At 42.3% G+C, this 21,973-nt stretch overlaps 1 protein-coding gene and 1 non-coding gene across 2 annotated transcripts in view; both read right to left on the minus strand.

The window, feature by feature from the left end:
• Positions 1–2,363: 2,363 nt before the first annotated feature.
• COMMD1 (copper metabolism domain containing 1) overlaps positions 2,364–21,973 on the minus strand; it is a 137,140-nt gene continuing 117,530 nt past the window's right edge. The window contains exon 3 of the mRNA XM_056126350.1: positions 2,364–2,583. Within this exon, the coding sequence (XP_055982325.1) occupies positions 2,476–2,583 (108 nt within the window). The 3' untranslated portion in view covers positions 2,364–2,475. The remainder of the gene's footprint in view (positions 2,584–21,973) is intronic.
• Positions 21,356–21,575, minus strand: LOC130038578 (small nucleolar RNA U3). Its single transcript, XR_008794737.1, has one exon. It is a non-coding gene; the product is annotated as a small nucleolar RNA U3 (small nucleolar RNA).

Consider the following 21,973-nt stretch of genomic DNA (forward strand, 5'->3'; position numbering starts at 1 on the left):
CTCCACTTTATACCAGGAAACATTATTTGATTCTCCAGGATCACATGACAGTAACCCTGGGAACAGAAAAGGAGGTTTTAATAATTCTTTGGCCAAAACACACTTCTTTTCTGAATCTACTTATTCTACAGTTTCAAGATGTTTTCTGAAGGGTCCCCAGAGGCTACATTTAAAACCTTCTGATCATTGTTTGCTAACTGCTGGGATGGTTTTAATTCTGGAGAAAGCCAAGTGCTTCAGCTTGGCTGTTGGAAATGATCCTAAAATGTCTTTAAACTGATTCAAGGGTAAAATGCTTAACAGAAAAGATATATTCCTGCTTGGGAATAAACTCATTAGAACTGACATACCTTGTATCTGCTAACCAAAAGAAGCACATATTTGAATGCATTATATTCCAAAGGCAATGAGACGTCTGTGATCAGTATTAGATGGCAAAATCTGTTCAATGAGAACATAGCACAATGATAAGGTCGACAACTTCCTCTGCTTAGAATATTCTCAATGTCAGTAGGATGTCTCTACCAGGACCTAATTTTTACTCTAGTTTTCTTTTTTCTTTTCTGTTGGCGGGAGGGAGCTGGGATGTCAGTGATTTGGTCCACACCCGGCAGTTGTCATGGTTGTTTCTTCCCTCTGTGCTCAGAGAGCATTCCTGGCAGGGCTCAGAGAGCCATATGGGGTGCCAAAAATCAAACTTGAGGTGGGTCACATGCAAGGCAAATACCTACCCAGCTGTATTCTCTCTGGCTCCTATATTAGTTTTCTTGAATACATTTTCTTGAAGAGGCATTTTTATTGTTCTGTTTGGGGGCCACACCTGACAGTGCTCATGATTTACTTCTGGCTCTGCGCTCAGGGATGACTCATGGCAAGGCTTGGGGACCAAGAACTGTAGCACATGTTGTTTTTGACTCAGACACCCCGAAAATCTGTTGCAGCCTGAAGAGGCGATCCATGCACTATCATGGAAGGAAACCATTGCCATGGTTTTAGCTCCATATGAAGTGTCCTCTGAAAGGGTTTGAACCCAGGTTGGCCACACTCAAGGCAAGTGCCCTACCCACTGTACTATCTTTCTAGCCCTCTGTTGAAGAGGTTTCATTTGATGATGCAGGTTGAATTTTCTGAGATGAAAGATCTCTTCACATCACCTCAGTAAACATTTTCCCTTTCCTACAATTTTGACTTGAGGTAAGCAAAGGGATTCCTTTGTGATGACGCCAGATTGATGCTAGATTCCAGAAAAACCCATATTTTGGGGTGGATGATAGCTCAAATGGTTGAAATACATGCTTTACATATCAGGGCTTCAGATTCAATCTCTCTCACATTCATCACCCAGGGTTGCCCAAACACAGAAAAGAGAAAATCCTATGTTTCTTGCAGTTCAGGTCAAATCAGATCCCTCAAAGTGAGCCAGAACCAATCAAAATGCCTGAATCAATTTTAGAAGCATCTCAAGTTTTTTGTTTTTGTTTTTCAGGAGTGGGGCTAAAATGGGGTGAAGTGAAGTTTGGGTCAAACTGGCAGTGCTTAGGGTCTACTTCTAGCTTTGTGCTTGAAGGACCATATATGGTGCTGGGCATGGAACCAGGGTCAGCAGCATGCAAGACAAGCATCTTATTCCTGGACTATGTATCTGGCTCCAACATCTCAAATTTTATTAGGGTCAGTAAACAGCTTCTAAACAGGCCCAAACTTCTCTTGGATCAGCTCAGGACACATGGCATTGGGTTAGCCTTATATTTACATGACAGAATGTTTCTTCCTCTTTTTCTAAATCTTGCAAGACTGATCACTTAAAAATTTGGGGGAAGGTTGGGTCACACTGGTAGTGCTAGGGGCTAATCCAGGCTCTTTTCTCAGGGGTAACACCTGATTGTGCTCGGAGGACCAAATATCATACTGAAGATTGAACCCTAGTTGGCTATGTGGAAGGCAAGTACCTTACCCCAGGAATTTTCTCTGCTCCATCACGTATTAATTCTAAAAATCCTACCCAGGGGTAAACCAGTACTTAAACCAGGGTTCTAGGACTACCACTCCAGTGTGTGAATCTCAGTCTCTACAGATAGATCTGAGAGACTTTTGTTTTTCGTGTTTTGTTCTTGAGGGTCACTTCCAATGATGCTCATGGTTCCATGAAGTGCTAGAGACTGAATGTGGCTCCAGCATGCAAAGCACGTGCTCCAGTCCTTTGAGATATACCTCTGTGGAAAACTGTGATGGGGCTGGGTTGGAGGAGAAAACTTTAATAGTACCTGTGCAGGGTGAAGTATAAGAGATTCTACAAGAAGAATAATGATTAATAGCGAATGAAAAGGGAGAAAGAAAAAAAAATCTCAGCAAGCAAAGGCAGGCATGATTTGAATTTGAGGATTTAATACAAACTGGAAAATAAGCTTTAGTTTTCTTAAACAAATCAGTGGGGATGGGTCAGGAACACCTTTGCCTCAGCAGTTTCATCTTCAGTTAGGCTGTCTGCATCAGTGTGTTGATACTTTCTTCTACCTCAGAGAGCTTCTTCAAGACTTGGTTGACCTTGACTTCATCCATTTCCAAATACAGAAATTCTGATTTCTTGGAAAAAAAAAAAAGGATGTTTAGAAGAGATGCTCAAGATAGCCAAGCCAGTCTAATGCCCCAGCAAACATGGCTCAGACCTCAACACCAAAATAACATTCTGACCAGCAAAGCAAACCCACACAGTTAAAGTTTTTCTTTGGGTAGATACACCCAACAGTGCCCAGGGGTCACTCTTGGCTGTGCTCAGGGGACCACATGCAGTACTGCAATTCAATTCAAACCAGGGACAAGGACACAGTCACTTCTTAGGCAGTGCTTTAATTTGTGTTCTCTTTCTGGGACACAATGATAGTACTTCATGTTTCATAAAAGGTAAAAGGTATACAAACATCAGGTGTTCTCATTAAGAGACATGAGAAGCTTGTTCTGTCTATCGTTTTGTGATACCATAAACATTTTTTGGTTTTGGGCCTACCTGGTGGTGGTCAGGGGTTACTCTTGGCTCTGTACTCGGGAATCACTCCTGACAGTTTCAGGGGAGCATATGGAATGCTGGGGATTGACGCAGGGTTGGCCACATGCAAGGTAAGTATACCCTATCTGCTATACTATCACTTCGGACCTGATACCCTAAACAATTTTAAGGTACGTATTACTATTTTAGAAGTGATGAATTCAGGGCACAGAACAGTTAACCTGCATGAAAAAAAAATCAGGAAACATAGTGGAAAGTCAAATCATGAACTCCCAGGTCCAGTTGATTCCAACTCTATACTGTCTTCAGAACATACCCCATCGTGTACCAGAGAAAGAAGTGATTACAGTGATTAGCTCTGTATTAGCCTGGAAATTGATAAAACTTGCACTTAGCGTTGAGCTGGAATTGTGATGAGTCCTGACCAAGTTGTTAGGGTACTGATAGAGATAATTAGATCTAGAAATATAACAGCCTTAAACATTTCTCCTGGGGATGGGAAAAAGGGGGGAGATGTGGATTGATAGTACAGCAGGTAGGGCATTTGCCTTGCATGCAGCTGAACCGAGTTCAATCCCTGGAACCCCATATGGTCCCATGAGCACCATCAAGAGTAATCCCTGAGTGCATAGCCAGGAGTAAGCCCTGTACATAGCCTGGCATGGCACATAAAACAAAAACAAAAACTACCACCACCAACAACAAAAGACTAAAAACATTTCTCCTGCTGCTCCACATCCTGAAAGTGAATTCTCTCAAGACCTCTCTTTCCCATGATGCGTCAGACATTGTTAGAATCAGTGAATCGGCACTAGCTTAGATAGTTATAAAAAAAAGTCTCTGAAATATGGTAGCAGTAACTTCACACACAATGAACAAAGTAGGTACAAATTGTCTTGAGAAGTTCTATGTATCAAAGAGTAATGATAGTTAAGATCCTAAAAACAATCATGTAATTTCAGAATAGGATGATTTTTTTTGAGATAAGATAATCCAACTGCCTTGCTCCCGGATCATGAAATTGAGGCATAATGACAATGAATTATTAAAAGACATTTTTGCTATCCCTCTGTAGACAGTAGATCCTTCAATTCTCTTTTTATTACTTTGTCCTTTTAAATATCTAACATTGGGCTGGAGTGATAGCACACAGAGAAGGGTGCTTGCCTTGCATGTGGCCAAGTCTGTTCTGATCCAGAACTCTGCCAGGAGTGACCTCTGAGCACAGACAGGCACTGCTGCATGAGGCGCCCAAAACTATACAATCAAACATCTCCTACCCTGTCCCCAAAGTGTCAAGACAAGGTAGAAGAACAAGCCTCTTCAGAGAAATGGAGTCATTCTGATCCATTAGAAGAATCTTCTGAAATTAATTTTCAAAAGGTTAATTTTCTGTAATAATGTGAGTCTATAATGAGCTGTGTTGAGCTGTGTTGAGTCTATAATCTCCTCAGGAGAAATGGGGAAAAAAGAGAGAAATGGCCTCTCAAAGGGCAATCTTCCAAAGGGAGGGAAGGCAGTTCCCCTGACTACAGGAACATTCTCCTCAAACATGTATTTGGGTGGGAGAGGGTGATCACTGCAATGTGAGAGAGTTTAAAAACTGCTAAGTGTTTAGTCAAAATAAAAAAATCATTTAAAAAAACATTTATCACAGCATCGTGATTTACAAAGTTATTCATAGTTGAGTTTCAGGCATATAATGTTCCAACACTAATCTCATCACCAATGTTAACTTCTCTCCACCATATTCCTAGATTTTTCACTATCCCCCCCGCCCATACATAACCCACCCCAGTCTGCCTCCTTGACAGGAGCATTTGGGGGGGGGGGGGTGGGGGAGAAGGCAGTACTCAGGGATTGCTTCTGGCTCAACATTCTGGGATCACTTCTTGGTACAGCTCAGGGAATATGGAATGCTGGGGACCAAATATGGAACATGGAATGCTGGGGATCAAATCTGGGTCAGACACCTACAGGGTAAGTGCCATACCCACTGTACTATCTCTCTGGCTTGGTTGCTGTAGTTTAGATCTTATGCTCTCAGTGTTGATGCTGTGATTTAGATACATAGATATACTGTACCTCTGCACCCGCATGCTGACCCTTTTACCTCCCATCTTCCTCTTTTTACTTTCCTTTCAATTTCTTTCCTTCCCGGCCCTTCTCAGGGATCAGGGCAATCTAGGTATAACCCCCTTTAATGTATTACATTCTCTTGTCTTGTTATTCTATATATCACAGATAAAAGATCATCCTGTGTTTGCCCTTCTGACTTTCTTCACTTTACATGATATCTTCCGGTTCTGTCCAAGTGAATTACAGAGTTCAAGGACTACTCCCAGCTTGCACTCTGGGGTCACTCCTGGCAATGCTCATGAGATCACGCAGGGCCAGGAATTGAACTCAGCCCTCCTGCTTGCAAAGCATGTGCTCAGCTGAGCTGTATCTTTGGCCAAGTATCTTATACTGCTCATATTCCTGATCTATACTGTCCTGGCCTCCTCCAGGTATTGCTTTGTTTCTTTTTGTTTGGTTGGGTTAGGGTTTGGGGTGGCACTTGGAGATGGGGGAGAGGTTGCACATTTGGTTGTTGTACTAAAGGTACCCCCCAGCACTGGCACCAGAGACTGCACTCAACAGGGCATGGAACTCAAAAACTCATGAACGCAAGGCAGGTATTCTACCCTGGAGCCACACCACACCTGGACCCTTCTCCTTGCCTTTCTAATCACCCAAACCCCAAGGTTGCCAGGCAACAGGAAAATCTTCAGAGTCAACTGAAGAGGGTATTAGCAAAATGATTTCAGTGAAAACAGAAGTTGGACTTACACACACATCCTGCTGCTGCTGTGCTTTCGTGCAGGCTCAGGGCCTGGGAGTCAACAGAGCAACGCAATTCCACGAACAGTCTACTCAAAGTTGTTGGCGTTCTAAGAGACAGAGAGAGAGGAGGCATGCCAAGGACAGGGCCCGGGATTCTTTTGGTTTAAGGTTTCTTTGCTGGAAAAAACTAAGCCGTTTAGAAGAAAACTAGACATGCCTGTCCTGCCAACGTCAAATCAAAAGGAACATGTATTTTGGCTCAGGCAACGCTGACTTATTTTCTGAAAGGGAGAACACAGTTTGACCTTGCAGGAATCAGTGGTTCTCTCATTAACCGAATTATGTACTGCTAAACCATGACTATCACTATCCTTTCTTCCTGAAGATTTCAAAGATCTCAAAGCATTTGAGATACATTCTATTCCTCATTACAGGTCAGTGAAATGTGAAAGGTGACAGTACAACTAATCTTTATCACTATGGGGGCGGGGGGGAAGAGGTTCAGAGACTAGCCTCAGTTATGTTCAGTCCAGATTATTGATTCACTGCTTACTAACAACTACATCTGACTCCAATTTAGACACTTTCAACCCCAACTAACATTTAACAGAGGAGGGAAAAAAAGGGAACTAATTATTACCCGATTTTGAACTGATTGATATCAGCACCAGGATTTAAACTTTTACAAAGACTTCAGGTGGGGGCGTACTGGGGCAGACTGGGCAGAGCTCAGGGTTCTGTGCTTCCCTGGTTCTGTGCTCAGGGAAGCAGATGTGTTTCCCAGGGAATGAACCTGGTTTGGTCACATGCAAGACAAGCACTTTACCTGATATCTATCTCTCCAACTCCAAAGATACTTTAGAAATATCCAACAAATTAAAATAAAATGAAATCAACTTAACACAAAAAACTCTAAATATGTTAAACTGCAGACTAATTTCCTCCCTCCTTCCACCAATTTCCTCTCTCTCTCTCTCTCTCTCTCTCTCGCTCGCTCGCTCTCGCTCTTGCTCTCGCTCTTTCTCTCTGCTGAGGCTCAAGGGCCAACCAGGCTGCCCTGGATAGGCCTCCAGGGCTGTACCTGGTGTTACCTGGGGACCATGTGACACTAGGGATTGAACCTGGCATACTCCAATCCTTTGAGCTAGTTCCTTGGCTCATAGACTTAATTTCTAAGCTTTTCCAGAATAATGTATTTAGTTAATTTAAAATTTTTTGTTTTCAGTAGGGTTTAGTGTTTACCTGTTAAGATTTTCTGTATTTTGAAAAACTTTGAAAATGTATGTGTTGGCAGCAGTGGAGATGGGCCATCCCTTCCCATGTCCCTACCCTCTTGGGATCCTGGCTATCACACCCACAATCTGCATCTGGGCATCATCTCAGCGCATCAAAGGCCTTGATCCAGAGACTCCCAAATGACTCTCAAAATGGATTAACTCCCTATAGAGATGGCTCTGGACCCCAATCATTTACAATTTTAGAATTCCAGAAGTGCATGGCCAATTTTGAGGTGGTGTAACCTCTGATGATATTCATAATAAGCAATAGAAAATAATTTATCTAGCATCTGCCCTTGTGAGGCAGGCTTGAACGGTGGTGGGAAAATTCAAAATATTGGTTGTGGGAAGGTGTAATGTTGGTGGGACTGGTGTTGAAATATTGAATGTAATCAGTTAATGTGAACAACCTTATAAAAATCACTGTCACTGTCCTCCCGTTGTTCATCGATTTGCTCAAGTGGGCCCAGCAATGTCTCCATCGTGAGACTTGTTGTTACTGTGTTTGGCATATTGAATGCATCACGAGTAGCTTGCCAGGCTTTGCTGTGCGAGTGAGATACTCTCGGTAGCTTGCTGGGCTTTCCGAGAGGGGCAGAGGAATCGAACCCGGCTCGGCCAGTCGGCTGCGCGCAAGGCAAATGCCCTACTGCTGTGCTATCGCTCTTTTTTTAAAAAAAGAAAATGTATGCATAAAGAACTATTTTTAAAAAGTGTTCTGGAAATAATGTGTCACTTAAAAGTGTATCTGCAAATAATTAATCTGGTTCTAGCTACACACTGAACTACTTCCTGAAAATGACAATGGGCAAAGAACCAGAGGTACAAATGTTGAACAAGTGAATAGCATATTACACTAATGGAGGGAGAAATGTCACTTAAACCTTAGGAAATCAAATGAAAAAAACTCTACGCTCTAACATGTGAAAAAATAACACTGTAAATATATTATTATTAATACTATTATTTTATTTTAGGGACCTAAACATGGCAGTGCTCAGGGGCTATTCCTAGCTTGTTGCTTGGAGCCCACTCCTGATCCGGGGACCCACTGAGGACTGAACCCGGGCCTCCAGCATGCAAAACATGCACTCTAGCCCACTGAATTAATTTTAATGTGAAGTTTAAATCAGGGCATCTCACCATTCTTTTTGAGCAAACTTATTTGCAAACAATTTTGACAAACAAACTAAAACAAATATTTACATATAAGAAAAAAGATTAAAAAAACAAAACAAGGGGCTAGAGTAATAGTACAGGTGTTAAAGGAGCTTGCCTCACGTCTCATTGACAAGATTCAAATCCCCCAGCACCACTTATGGTCCCTGGAGCACCACCAGGGGTCACTCCTGAACATGGAGTCAAGAGTAACACCCCCCTCCCTCCCTTAGCGGTAAGATGAGCACTGTTGGGTGTGACCCTCAAGCCCAAAAACTAAACACATCAAGAGTTGCCTGCTTAAGTAATACCAGCAGTCATGCAGGAATAAACTATACAGTGGCACTTGCCTTCTAAGGGGTTCTTGATAATCTACAGACAAAACATCTGTGTTAGCCTGCAGAAAAATGTCTTTTTGAGAGAAACAACTTAATACATCCAAAAAAAAAAAAAAAAAGAACAGAGTAGCAATGAATAACAAACTCCTTGGCAGAAGAGTAAAATAGAACCAACTAAGCCAATTCTGGAAGATTTTCTCCAAGTAGAGGAAAGCGCTGTGCCAAGAGCGCCATCTATTTATTCCCAGTCTCTCCGGAGGTTTCTTTTGCATCCTTTACAACAGCTTAATTACACAGAAATAGGCACATTAGAAAGCAGTCTTTCCCTGGCCTCTCTACCAGGGAGCAAATTAAGCAAATCAGAGGGAGGGCAAAGATCGTAAAGTCAAGGGAAAAGGTCTCTCAAATTCATATACTGCGGATCTGAGGAGAACTAAATACTGGCTGATTTTTATTTTCTGAGATTGCTGGGGTGGAAATTGTTGCATATCTAACAAATACTGATCTGTCACTGTCACTGTCTTCCCGTTGTTCATCGATTTGCTCTAGCGGGCCCAGTAACGTCTCCATCGTGAGACTTGTTGTTACTGTGTTTGGCATATCGAATATGTCATGGGTAGCTTGCCAAGCTTTGCCATGCAGGCAAGATACTCTCGGTAGCTTCGCGGGCTCTCTGAGAGGGGCAAAGGAATCGAACTCGGGTCAGCTATGTAGGCGGCGTGCAAGGCAAGTGCCCTACCGCTGTGCTATCCCTCCAGTTCCAACAATACTGAATAAAATTAAATTCTGAAGGCAGTCTGGGATAGAGATGTGACAGATTTTCAGGGGCCAGAATTCAGTCCATAGTACCCCTGAGAAGAGTCTTGGGTTTCTTGTGCATCCTGGTAGCGTATGCAATTGTTGCTACTATTGCTGCTCTCTTGTGTGATCCAAGGGTTGTTGTTCATACTGCAGAGAAAAGAATATCTAGTATTTCAGAAACAGAAGCTATCTGTTGACTGCTCGCTTTTGCCAGCTCAGTTTGGCAAGAGCCAACGCTGGTCTCAATCTCACTAAACTCAATTTTGAAATGTCAGTTAATCGATGGATGCAGTTAGGATGAAAGTTACTAGAAAGGGGATTGCAAAATGGCACAGAAGAGTCTCTCCTAATCCTTCCTCCCAGATCCTATTAAGTACCTTGGCTATCACGCTGCGTTGGGATTGACTCAAGATCTATCACTCCATTTGTAAAAGGATAAAGAAAATAAGGGAAGAAGAAGCCTATATAACTGCTGCATTTAGTCTCTAGCCTAATTCAAACAGTTCACTGCAAACATTTTCTGATGAAGAGCAGACAGTGCCTTTATTCCCTAGGGTTGAATTCTAACATGACTCAGACTGAAGGGGCCCTTGGTCATAGGCAAAAATCATCCTTCAGGGGCTGGAGCAATAGCACAGCAGGTAGGGCGTTTGCCTTGCACGCGGCTGACCCGGGTTCGATTCCCAGCATCCCTTACGGTCCCCTGAGCACTACCAGGGGAAATTCCTGAGTGCAGAGCCAGGAGTAACCCCTATGTATCACCAGGTGTGACCCAAAAAGCCAAAAAAAAAATCATCCTTCATTTTAATACAGAGCTTTAGACTTTATTTTGGGCTTTGGATCACACCTGATGGTGCATTTGGAGCTACACATGTCAATGACTGTGGACTAGGTGTTACCAGGAATGGAACCCAGAGCTCCCAGGGATCTTCTCTTGACCTCAAGGAAAAATAAAATGCTTAGATATGGAAATGCCATATTCAACAACAACAAAGTCTGGAAGACAGGATCAGAGGAGATTGTATTAAGTGTGAGAGATCTGAAGATATCACAAATTTCAGGGAAAATAAATTACACAGATAACATTAACAGCAATGAACACTCACCATAGCTAGCATCCACTGAACACATAGAAAATTCCAGGTATTACTTATGTTAAGTGCTTTATATGCACTATTTCACACAGGTGAGGATAATTTTATAGATGAGGAAAATCAGAAAGACTAATAACATATTTAAGGCCACACAGGTGGTAATTGGTAGAGCCAGTTTTAAAGCCAGGTCTGTCTGGCATTAAGAGTTCAAGCACTTAACCATTTCACAATCCTGAGTCACCTTCACATATGATATTAATAGCTCACTAAAAATCTACATGTGAAAGTTATTCTATGATTCAGTTACATTTTAAAAAAGTCTTATGGGCGGGGTTATGGTACCGCCAGCAGGTCAATCTGTACCTGTGAGGCGAGTGCATCAGCAGCCTGATGGCACTGTCAGGCTTTCAGATACCCCAACATTGCTGCTGTGACTTTGGCTAGACCCCAAAAACTTGGGGCAAAGTTTACCAAGAAAGTAAACGGCCAAAAGTTAGGTATGTGGGAGACACACCCACAAACCACCTCCGGCTCAGCTATATAATTGGAGGCATGGCCTCTCTGGTTCCTGATTGAACTGCTTAACAGCCATGATTCCAGAGGCTCAGAAACGAATCTCGGAACCCAAAAGCTTTTGGCAGAAATGCATCCTGTTCCTGCAGTAGGTTACTGGGGCTGGCCACTCCAGGTGGGAATAGGTTTCGTGCCTTGGCCTGTTCCCCTTGGCGGCCTGGTGACTGTCATCCTCCAGCGGCCACAGGACAGTCAGGTTTGGGGCTGCAGTGACAAGACACGCGGGGCCTCACCAGATGGGGGTGGAACCAGCCCTTTCCTCCCCATCCCAGCAATACTTCGAGTCGCCGCCTACAAAAGGCCTCTCTGGCTCCTGATCAAGCTGATTAATGGCCATGATCCCAGAGAGTCAGAAACAAATCTCGAAACCCAGTAGCTTTTGGCAGAAATGCATCTGGACCGCATATACAACCATGGCTCCAGAGGCAAAAGGACTTAATCCAGAGCCCGGCAGAAAAGTGAATGGACCATGCGTTAAACTACAGCACCATCCCTCCCCGGGAGGGAAAGGTGTTGCTCCCTTCTGCCTTTCTCCCCACCAGCAGCAAGGTGGCTGCCGCCTCAGAGCTTATTGGAAAGCCAGATATGAGCCGGCAGTGACGGGGCAACTGTAGTCTCATGGGAAGGGGTTGGTACCGGCTCATCCTTCACGTCCTACCGAGGTCATAGGTTACCCCCCCAACGAGCGTCTCTGGCACAGGCATGGCTCCAGAGGCAAAAGGACTTAGTCCAGAGCCTGGCAGCTTGTGGCAGAAAAGTGAATAGACCATGCGTTAAACTACGGCACCATGCCTCCCCAGGAGGGAAAGGGTGTTGCTCCCTTCTGCCTTTTTCCCCCCTGGCAGCAAGGTGGCTGCCTCCTCAGAGCTTACTGGAAAGCCAGGTATGAGCCAGCAGTGACAGGGCAACTGCAGTCTCATGGGAAAGGGGTCGGTACCGGTTTGTACTTCACGCCCTACCAAGGTCACGAGTTGCCCCCCACAAGCGTCTCTCCAGCACACCCAATGCTCCAGAGGCAAAAGGACTTAATCCAGAGCCCGGCAGCTTGTGGCAGAAAAGTGAATGGACCATGCATTAAACTATGGCGCCATGCCTCCCCGGGAGAAAGGGTGTTGCTCCCTTCCGCCTTTTCTTCCCCCCCCCCCCCCCAAGCAAGGTGGCCGCTGCCTCAGAGCTTATAGGAAAGCCAGGTATGAGCCGGCAGTGACGGGGTAACTGCAGTCTCATAGAAAGGGGGGCGGTACTGGCTCGTCCTTCACGCCCTACCAAGGTCCTGAATTACCCCCCACAAGAGGCTCTCTGGCACAGCCATAACACCAGACGCACAGAAACCAATCTCTATAAATTATCTGGCTCTTTGCAGAAATCCAAAATTGTGTGACCGCAATAGCGGCCGCGCAACATTATAAGATTCTCATAACCAGCTATAGAAAACAAAGTATTTCACAATGCCTTTTCAGCAATTCTGATTGTTGGGGGAGGGGGGGACATTCTAAACAATAATGGTGCATCTTTTGTCAAAATGATGAATGTAATGAAAGTAGAGAAGAGTTAAGTAGAAATCATCTGCCTCACAGGCATTGGGTGGAGTGGGAGGGGGGTATATTGGGGTTCTTGGTGGTGAAATGTGAGTACTGGTGAAGGGAAAGGTGTTTGATCATTGTATGACTGAGACTTAAACCTGAAAGCTTAGTAACTTTTCCCACAGTGATTCAATAAATAAATATAAGATGAAAAATAAATAAATAAAACTGTGAAGAAAAAAAAAGTCTTACGGGGCTTGGGCCGAAATGCAAGACATATAATGAAGTATGTGAGATATGGATGACACCCTGCATCACTACATAAATAGTGTTTAAAATGAGGTCCAACTCAGTGGCTGAAGCCTCTGCCTTGTAAGCAAGACTAGAAGTTCGATCCTCAGTGTTACCATGTATGTTGTATGCCATCCTGCTAGCTCTGATATCTGGATCCCAGGCAGCCCTCAGTGACCACTACAGACAGAATGTGCAAGTGCACCACAACTTAAGATAGGAACCACTGTGCCTCTGTGGGAGCCAGGGCAAATGTATAAGCACTGCAGCCCACTGAGTGTGAGCAGTACAAGAAGGCACGTGTGGGACCCTCAGTGACCATCGCTGAGGGAAGGAAAGGAGAATTTTTTTTGATAAAGTGAGGGCCAGGATATGGATCAGAAAAAAAGCGCCTGTCTTTTTCCTTGATTTTCATTTTATTTTAGTGATTTTCAAAACTGTTAGTAGTTAGGGTTTCATATATGAGGCATTCCAGCACCACACCCACCACCAGAGTGTCCCCTTCCCTCCACTATGCCCTAGTGTCCCTCCCCATCCTGTGGTAAGTAGAGCACCTGCTTTGCATATGTGAAGTCCTGGGTTCAATCCCCAGACCACAAAATACAATGAAAAGTCATTTAATTAAAGCATTTTTAAGGAAAAGAAAAGCTGAGTATTGACAGTATGATAACTCAAAGTCAATCTAAAAATGGTTTATAAAATTAGCTGGCTAGGCAATGGCTTAGTCCTGGCTGCAGATTCCTAGTATCATTTTAAGTGTAAGGAAGTGGCAGCACAGCAAAGTTAATGTGTGCATGTGATTCAGGCAGAGAATCATATTCTATCTTATTTACTTATTTTTGGTTTGTGGAGTACACCTGGTGGCGCTCAGGGATTACTCCCAGTTCTTAGGGATGACTCCTGACAAAGCCAAGGGGACCATGCCGTGCAGAGGACTGAAACTAGGCCTCTCACATACAGAGCAGTATTTCTGCCTGCTGAGCTTCAACTCTTGCCCAGAGAAGCATATTACAAAGAGACCACTTTTTTACTTCGTTTGGGGGCCATACCTGAATAACCTATAGTGCTGGGAATCAAAGTATGTGCTCTATCCCTAAATCAAAACTCAACTACTCAACTACTCAAAACTACTCAAAACTCAAAATTCAACTACTCAACTACACAAAACTCAAAACTCAACTACTTTCAAGTTATGCAGGTGAGTAGGTTTTGTTTTTCTAAACAGTAAAGTGGTGATATTAACAGATTTGACCTGTAAGATTCGTGTGAAGGAGCTGCAGACAGTATAGTAAGTAGGGCCCTTGCCTTGCACGTGGCCAACCTGGATTCAATTCCCGGCGTCTCATGTGATCCCTTTAGCACTCTAGGAGTAATTCCTGAACAAGGAGCTAGGAGAGAGCCCTGCGCACCACTGGATGTGGCCCAAAACAAACCAACAAACAAATAAAGATTCCTGATGCAAATGAAGATCTATGCAACTACAGCAACTCTGGCAGAGGGAAATATCTCATACAACATTAATAATTGGTTTTGGGGCCAGAGTCATAGTACATGGCTGACCTGGGTTCAATCCTCCATACTCCAAATGGTCCCCTGAGCACCACCAGGAGTGATCCCTAAGTGCAGAGTCAGGAGTAAGCTATGAGCATTGCCAGGTGTGCCCCCCTCCTGCCACCAAAAAAAAAAAAAAATTAAATTAAATAAAAATCAGTAAGTCTCTTTATTTCCCAAAAGGAAAATAAACCCTGACACTATATGCTGCCTCTAGCAGTTGAGGCTGGCTAGAGTACTTCACCATCACCTAACACTGGTAGGAACATTTGCCTCCTGGATGCTCCTAATGGAGACCTCTAGATGCCCCATAACTGCCTATCCTGCCCAAGTGCACCCATGAACCAGCTAGCATCTACCTAGTAGTAATACCAGAGCTGCTAAGGTCATGTGGCCCTTCCTGATGAGCTCTTGCATGACATAGCCAGTGCTGTAGGAAGAGAAATTACAAATTATGATAGCAACACATACAGAGAAGACACTAAACTAACTAGAACTCTCAAGAACAAGAGCCTATATGGAGGCATGTGAGGAGCTAAAAACATGTAAAAGCAGGGTTAGAAACTTAAGCACAAACTGGTCCTTCCTTTGACTGCCAATCCCAGGAAGTAAAGAAAAGCGACGACCAGGAAGAGCTCAGTGCGAGCACACCTGCTTTCAGGCATGAGGCTGGGAACTCAATTCCCAGCACAGCCCAGTGTGCCCAGGGTGATTCTGGAGCACTGTTGTTTGGGATCTCCCGGGCCCCTGACCTCTGGTGTTCTACAGCCCAGTGTGTGCGGCCCCCACTGAAACAACAACAGACAGAAGAGGGTCAAGAGACTATCCAAATTAAACACTTTACTTATAGTTAAATTGAGTGATCATTTTAATATCCTACAATAACAGAAAAATCAGGAAGTCCAGTTAAGATATCATAATTTATTTCCATAATTCCCTTGCCCACAGCCAGAGGACAAAGGAGCTGGTGGAGCATTTTCAATCTGTTTTAGTATGATAATCTCACCCTCTCTACCTCCTCCTAGAAAACATCAATAAAATTATCCTATTTATGTTCAATCAATCCTCTATAACAGAGATTAAAACAAAACAAAGCAAAAAGGATTACAGCAGCTACACCAATTCTTCAAAGCCAAGAAGCCAATCTATGTTCGAGATTTAGAATCTAACTTAATTTGGGTTTTTCTAGTTATTAATTCAAAAATTTCATTATTTTTTTATTTTTTTCCTGTTTCTGTCAATTAGAATTCAAATAAAAGTCAAATGATCCCTAGAGACAAAAATAAATAAGTAAATAAACTAGAAAATCCCTATAGTTCACATTTCAAACTGTGAGCAGCAAAGCAAACGGAAAATTATGTTCTCATCACCATGCGGTAATGAGGGTTTACATCCGCAGTCTGAAAAAAAGAAAAGTCTGAATGTAAAGCCTTTAACTTCATCGATGAAGAGTGAAAATACCCTAATGTGAACAGTAAGATAAAATTGCCAATAATGCCGTCACTTATAGACAGAGGTTCTCAGTCTGCTTCAAAGAAATACTTAGCTTAAAAATGGGAAATGGGAAAATCTTAATCCAAGGCTAAATATAAACAGATGACAATGAAGAGTCTATAATTCTGAGGGCCAGGATCTGTTTCTTAGGACATCATGGCCCTACTGGAAATTTCCAGAATCATATAAACTTTTGCAAACATCTTGAATTTAAGGAGGAAAACATTTCTCAGTTCATTCCACTGCATTACTCAAGAGATGTTGGTATTATGTTTAAAAGTTCAAGTTAGGTGGAGTGAGTTGAAAGCAGAACACTCTGGAGGGTGTGGTGTTGGAATATTGCATACGTGAAACCCTATCACCGTTTTGTAAATCACAGTACCTAATATTTTTAAAATAATATTTTATTACTAAAAGTTCATACTATCTAAAGCATTTTGAAAGGGGGATTAGAAAAAAGTACATTATATACTATATATATGTATATATATATATATATATGGAATTGCTACCATTTTACTCTGTTTCCTTCTTTCTCTGTAGAGAGATCAGAAATGGCCTTCTTCATCATTGCCCATGGAACCTCAAGCCATATTACTGACTGAGGGTCTGGAATTATTGGCCAGCAAATTACATGATTACGATTTTAATCTGTGCTCCACTATTGTTAGTTGTGTGATCCTGGTAAAAGAAGTCAGTTTTCTTCATTCCTGATTTACACATAGAGGAAACAGGAAAATAATACCCTGTAAGGGTTGTTACAAATATTAAACAAGACAGTACACAAGCCCACACGAGGCAGCACTGGCTGAGGGAAATAGGATCTGGATAAATGTCTCTCTAGCCTGTTATACACTTCCTGTCTGCCAGTGCTTCATAAGGAGCTCTGCTTAATGCGAACCAACAGCTCTGTTTTCTTCAAAACAGACTTAATGGTGACAAATAGTCATGTGAAAGGCTCCTGGGGCCTGACATTGTCCGGCAGAAACAAAAAGTTCTCACACTGGCGAAGAGCACCGAGTGCTTCAGGCTCCAAATCCTAAACCAATTCCTGCATGTTTTTGCAATGTTACCTAACATCCTTAGTGCTCTGTGCTTTCAACAGACTTCCCCCTGCACGGATCAGTCACACTGTTTGCTCTCTTTTCCCTTCTTAATAGATGTCTTTATTCAACAAGACCACCCCATGGATTCAAATTAGGAATCAGAAAAGGCCAGGCTCAACTACGGAGAATTGGCAAAGTCTCAGAACTGAACAGTAAGCCCTTCTAACCTTTCAGCATCTAGATGCTTGTGCTTTCTGTTCTTGGAAACAGGCTGATCACTGGTTCCAACATGTCTATGTCTTTCACTCACTGAAAATGTCATGAAACTCTTTATTGACTTCTTACACCAAAACCTGCCTCCAACCACAATCTAATAAAGCAACACTTCCCAACCACCCCCATGTCGTCTTGATACAGTCAGACTTTGACACATGGCACCTCTGAACTAAAGGTTTAAAAGTACTGATAGTCTATGATCCCCTGAGTGCCCCCCACCCCCCTCCAGGAGTGATCCTTGAGAACAGAGCCAAGAGTTAGCCCTGAGCACTGCCCAAAAGCAAACAACAAAAAAAATTTTTTTGAAAGAATACTGACAGGCTGAACCCACATTCTGCATACAGGAGGTCCGGGTTCAATCACTGGCACTACAGAGCCCCCCTAAGCAGTGCTAAGAGACCTTTAAGCACAGAGCTGGGAGTAACTCCTATGCATGATAAAACTAACATCAAAAAGAGTATGTTTGGTTATAAAAGGTTAAAGTAGAAGCATCATCGAGAGAAAAAAAAGCATACCAACAACAACAACAACAACACCTTTTGCCACCTAACTTTAACACAGAGGCATAATTGTTTCAACTCCAAGCAGCTCTGGGTTAATGTTTATACTCTTTTACAGGCTCACCACCACCACTGCCAGACCCAAAGGAGAAAGTGGAGGTCAGAAAAGCAACCAGAGGACCATAATACAAAGGCAGTGAATTAGGAATCAATGACTTATTGTCTTATACCTTTCATGGATCATGTTAGATACTGAGAATTCAGCTAAAAACAAAACACTTTTGGCCTTTAAGGAACTCACATTCTAATGAAAGAAAGAAGGGAAAAAGACAAACTGAACAACTTTAAAAGGCAATTTCTGGGGGATTTAGTTCAGTAGTAGAGTGCATGCTTTGCATATAAGCCCTGCCTTTCATCCCCAGCATCCCCTTCCACCACTCCAGAGTGTTGATCATGTAGAGAGTCAAGATCAATATTTTTCCCAACTATGAATAACTTTGTAACTCACAGTGTTTTAATAAAATAAAATGGGGGGGGGGGAAGGGAGAGATCAATAAATTTTATCTTTTCAGCAATAGCACAGTGGTAGGGTGTTTGCCTTGTATGCAGCCAGTCCAGCTGAGCCTGGTTTGATTCCTCCTCCACTCTTGGAGAGCCCAGCAAGCTACTGAGAGTATCTCACCCACACGGCAAAGCCTGGAAAGCTACCTGTGACGTATACAATATACCAAAAACAGTAACAACAAGTCTCAAAATGGAGACGTTACTGGGCCCGCTCGAGCAAATTGATGAAAATGGCAGAACAGTGACAGTGGACATCTACAGTAGATATGTCATAATGACATGAGAAAACTGTTTGCCACTTCCCAGAGAATTTACTCAAGAAGGCAGAGTACCAAATGAATCATAGGTAGAAGATAAACTAGTTGCAAAATTTATTTATTTTAATGATTACACTATTGCCAACTTGTTGTGAACTTATTTTCATTGTCTCTGTCTTCTGTACAATGCCAGAAGCAGGATGAGATCATTTATAGGAAGATAAGGAAGAGTCAAAGTCTATAAAATTAAGGAATTCAGGACAAAAATCTGAAAATATCAAATGTACTTCTAATTCTACTGCTTAAAACTTGGGTAATTCACTAAAATGCCTGAAACTTTACTTTGCATCTATTCTATTCTACTTTATAGAGTTTTTAGGAAATTTAAATAAGGCAATATATCAAAAAGAATTTGGTAGGGATGGGGAGACAGTACAGCAGATAGGGCGCTTGCCTTGCATACAGCTGAATCAGGTTCAATTCCTGGTCCTCATATGGTCCCCAGCACCTCAGCAGAAGTGATTCCTGAGTACAGAGCCAGAAGTAAGCCCTGAGAACTACTGGGTGTGGACCCCAAACAAATAAAACTCTTGGTAATATATAAAATGCTAAACAAATACCAACTATTATTACCCGACTAATATTTATATAGGAAAATTTAATGAGAAAAGAAGAAAAACTGTATTTAATACCAAAAAATTTCGTGGTACCTACTCCATTGATTAAATTAGCTAGTCTTACTTTGAGTTTTTCTTTCTAATTATTACCTTGCTTAGATCTTAAGACATTATCAAGAACCTTGTTAATCAACCTCTCTTTTCTTCTTAGAAGACTGACCTTCCATTTTTCTTGAATTTAAGTCACCAACTTAAATTCAATTGCCTATGGAGCAACAAAGCCATATAAAAAGTCAAAGAAGGCAGGAGCAATAGAAGAGTGAGTGAGGAATGGTCGGAATGAAGCAGTGAATGTAAGTACCATCTCCTGAGATAACAGTTTTCCAGTGCCAGCTTGTTGTTTGCAAAAATGTGAGTCCTTGTTGACAGATCTCTGGTATTTCAAAAGATTTCAGAAACTATATTTTGATATGATATTTCTTAAGTTTAATATATTTTCAAAAAGTTCAAATCTAAGAAAACAATAAATTCATAGTGCAGAATTCTTCTGCCAGTAAAGAAGATGAGTCACTTATTTTAAAAGTATTATTGGTGCTGTTATATAATTTATCATTAGTCTGGTTTGGGACAAAAAAGTTTCAAGTTGGCCTTGTAAGATGGGTATAGGAGAGGATATTCAGGCTGGGTAAAAACTATGTGCAGACATTGAGGTAGAAATATGCCTGGCATGTTGGGGGCAGAAAGGAGAATGAACAGACTAGTTTGGCTGAAGAAGAGAATTCCTTTAGAGAAAGAATGGGAGACATATGGGGAAAAGTTATAAAAGACATGAAATTCTACAGTGAAAATTTAATAGCCTGGGGTGGGGGGGAGGCAGAAGTAAAAAGTCTAGGAACTGGAGGGACTGCACAGGGTTTAAGGCATTTGCACTGCACGGCCAATTGTGGTATGATCATAGTACCATATATGGTCCCTTGAGAACTGTCATGGGTCACTTTTGAGTACAAAACAAGGAACAGCCCCTGAGCTCCACCAGTTGTGGCTGCAGAATAAAAAATAAAATTAAAAAATGAAGTCTACAGACAATGCAAAATCATTATGAAGGGATAACTATAGGGCTGAAGAGACAGTACAGTGTGTAAGGCTCTTGCCTGGGTTCGATCCCGGGAACCACATCTGGTCTCCTGAGCCCTGTCAGGAGTGATCGCTGAGTGCAGAGCTGAGAGTAAGCCCTGTGCACAGCTAGAACAAAACAAAACAAACAAACAAAAAGGATAATTGCATTTCAGACCTTTCTCAGGCTTTGAAAGATTCCCAATTATTCATAACCAGCAACAGAAAACAAATTGTCTACAGTTGCTTTTTCAGCAGATCTGAGTGTTGGGGTAAAATCCCAAATAATAATGGTGGGTCTGGGGTTGAAATATTGAATGAAATCAAAGTAGGGAGAAATGTGGAAATCATCTGCCCCACAGGCAGTGGGGGGTGTGGGATTGGGGGTATACTGGGGTTTTTGGTGGTGTAGAATGGGCACTGGTGAAGGGACAGGTGTTTCATCATTGTATGACTGAGACTTAAACCCAAAAGCTTTGTAACTGCTCTCATGGTGATTCAATAAATAAATTTATAAAAAAAGAAAAAAAAGTAAGCTGGAGTTCATGCCCAATTCAATCAGCCTAATCAATGGTTGAATAAATAGCAATACTCCTATGTTAAAAAATAAATTAAAAAATTTTTAAATTAAAAAAAAAAGAAAGATTCCCAAATGAATGCGAGTTTAACTACCCACACTGTAAGTTACTTCTGTTGGCATGGTGGTGGTCAAAGTCTTCAAAGCAAATATTAAATGATCTTCAGCGGGCTGTTTCTTTCAGATCAATAAAAACGTTTAGAATTTAAAACCCAAAGAAAAGATTGCTGGACAGTTTGGCATGCTGTCAGGCTCATCATCAAGCTAGAACTCTCATCAGCCTGTCAATGGGCTAAGAAGATGGATGGAGAAGGCCGCCTCCCAGAGGACTCCCACTAGGGACACGGGTCCCAGAGTGCCCCACCCTCCCATTCATCACACATAGACCGTCTCCAGCAGCTTCTGGGTCTGCCTCAGAGCCTTTCCTTTTCCTTTTCCCTTTCCTTCCTTCTCTTCCCTTCCTTTCCCTCCTCTCCCCATCCCTCCTCCTTCCCCTTCCCCTTCCCCTTCCCTTTCCTTTCCTTGGAAGAGCAGAGCAATCATCAATGGTAAAAGGCAGTTGCAAAAGCAACACCTAAAACTGGCCTCATGTCAGGAGAGGATGCTCTGGTTCCTCATGGTTTCAGGTGCTCTGCATGATCAGAGAAACTTCTCTAGTAATGAACCATAGACATGATCCCTGAAAGTCTTCTCAGAATCATTTCTGTTCCCTTCTATGACAAATGGTCTAAGGTTTACAGGTCAGTTGATAATCCCAGTAAAACTCCTAAAGACAAATGATTAGGGCAACAGAATCAGTGATTTTTCACCATGACCTGAGATCCCTAAATTAAATAAACTAAATTAAATAAACTTCGTTATTTTAGAAAAAAATGTCTTGACTTTATCAGTGAAATCAATGGTAACCATTAATGAATTCTGGTAACCATTATGATTTCTGGTAACCATTTCTGGTAACCATTCTGGTAACCATTAATGATTTCTGGTCATACAAATGACAAGATCAGAGCAGATTTTAAGGAACCCCATCCTGGTGGTAATATTCAAGATGACTTTAACAGAGAGTATGGGGAATATCATCTGCCATGGAGGC

Source organism: Sorex fumeus, unplaced genomic scaffold (assembly GCF_029834395.1).
Source record: "Sorex fumeus unplaced genomic scaffold, SorFum_2.1 ptg000006l, whole genome shotgun sequence".
Classification (NCBI taxonomy): domain Eukaryota; kingdom Metazoa; phylum Chordata; class Mammalia; order Eulipotyphla; family Soricidae; genus Sorex; species Sorex fumeus.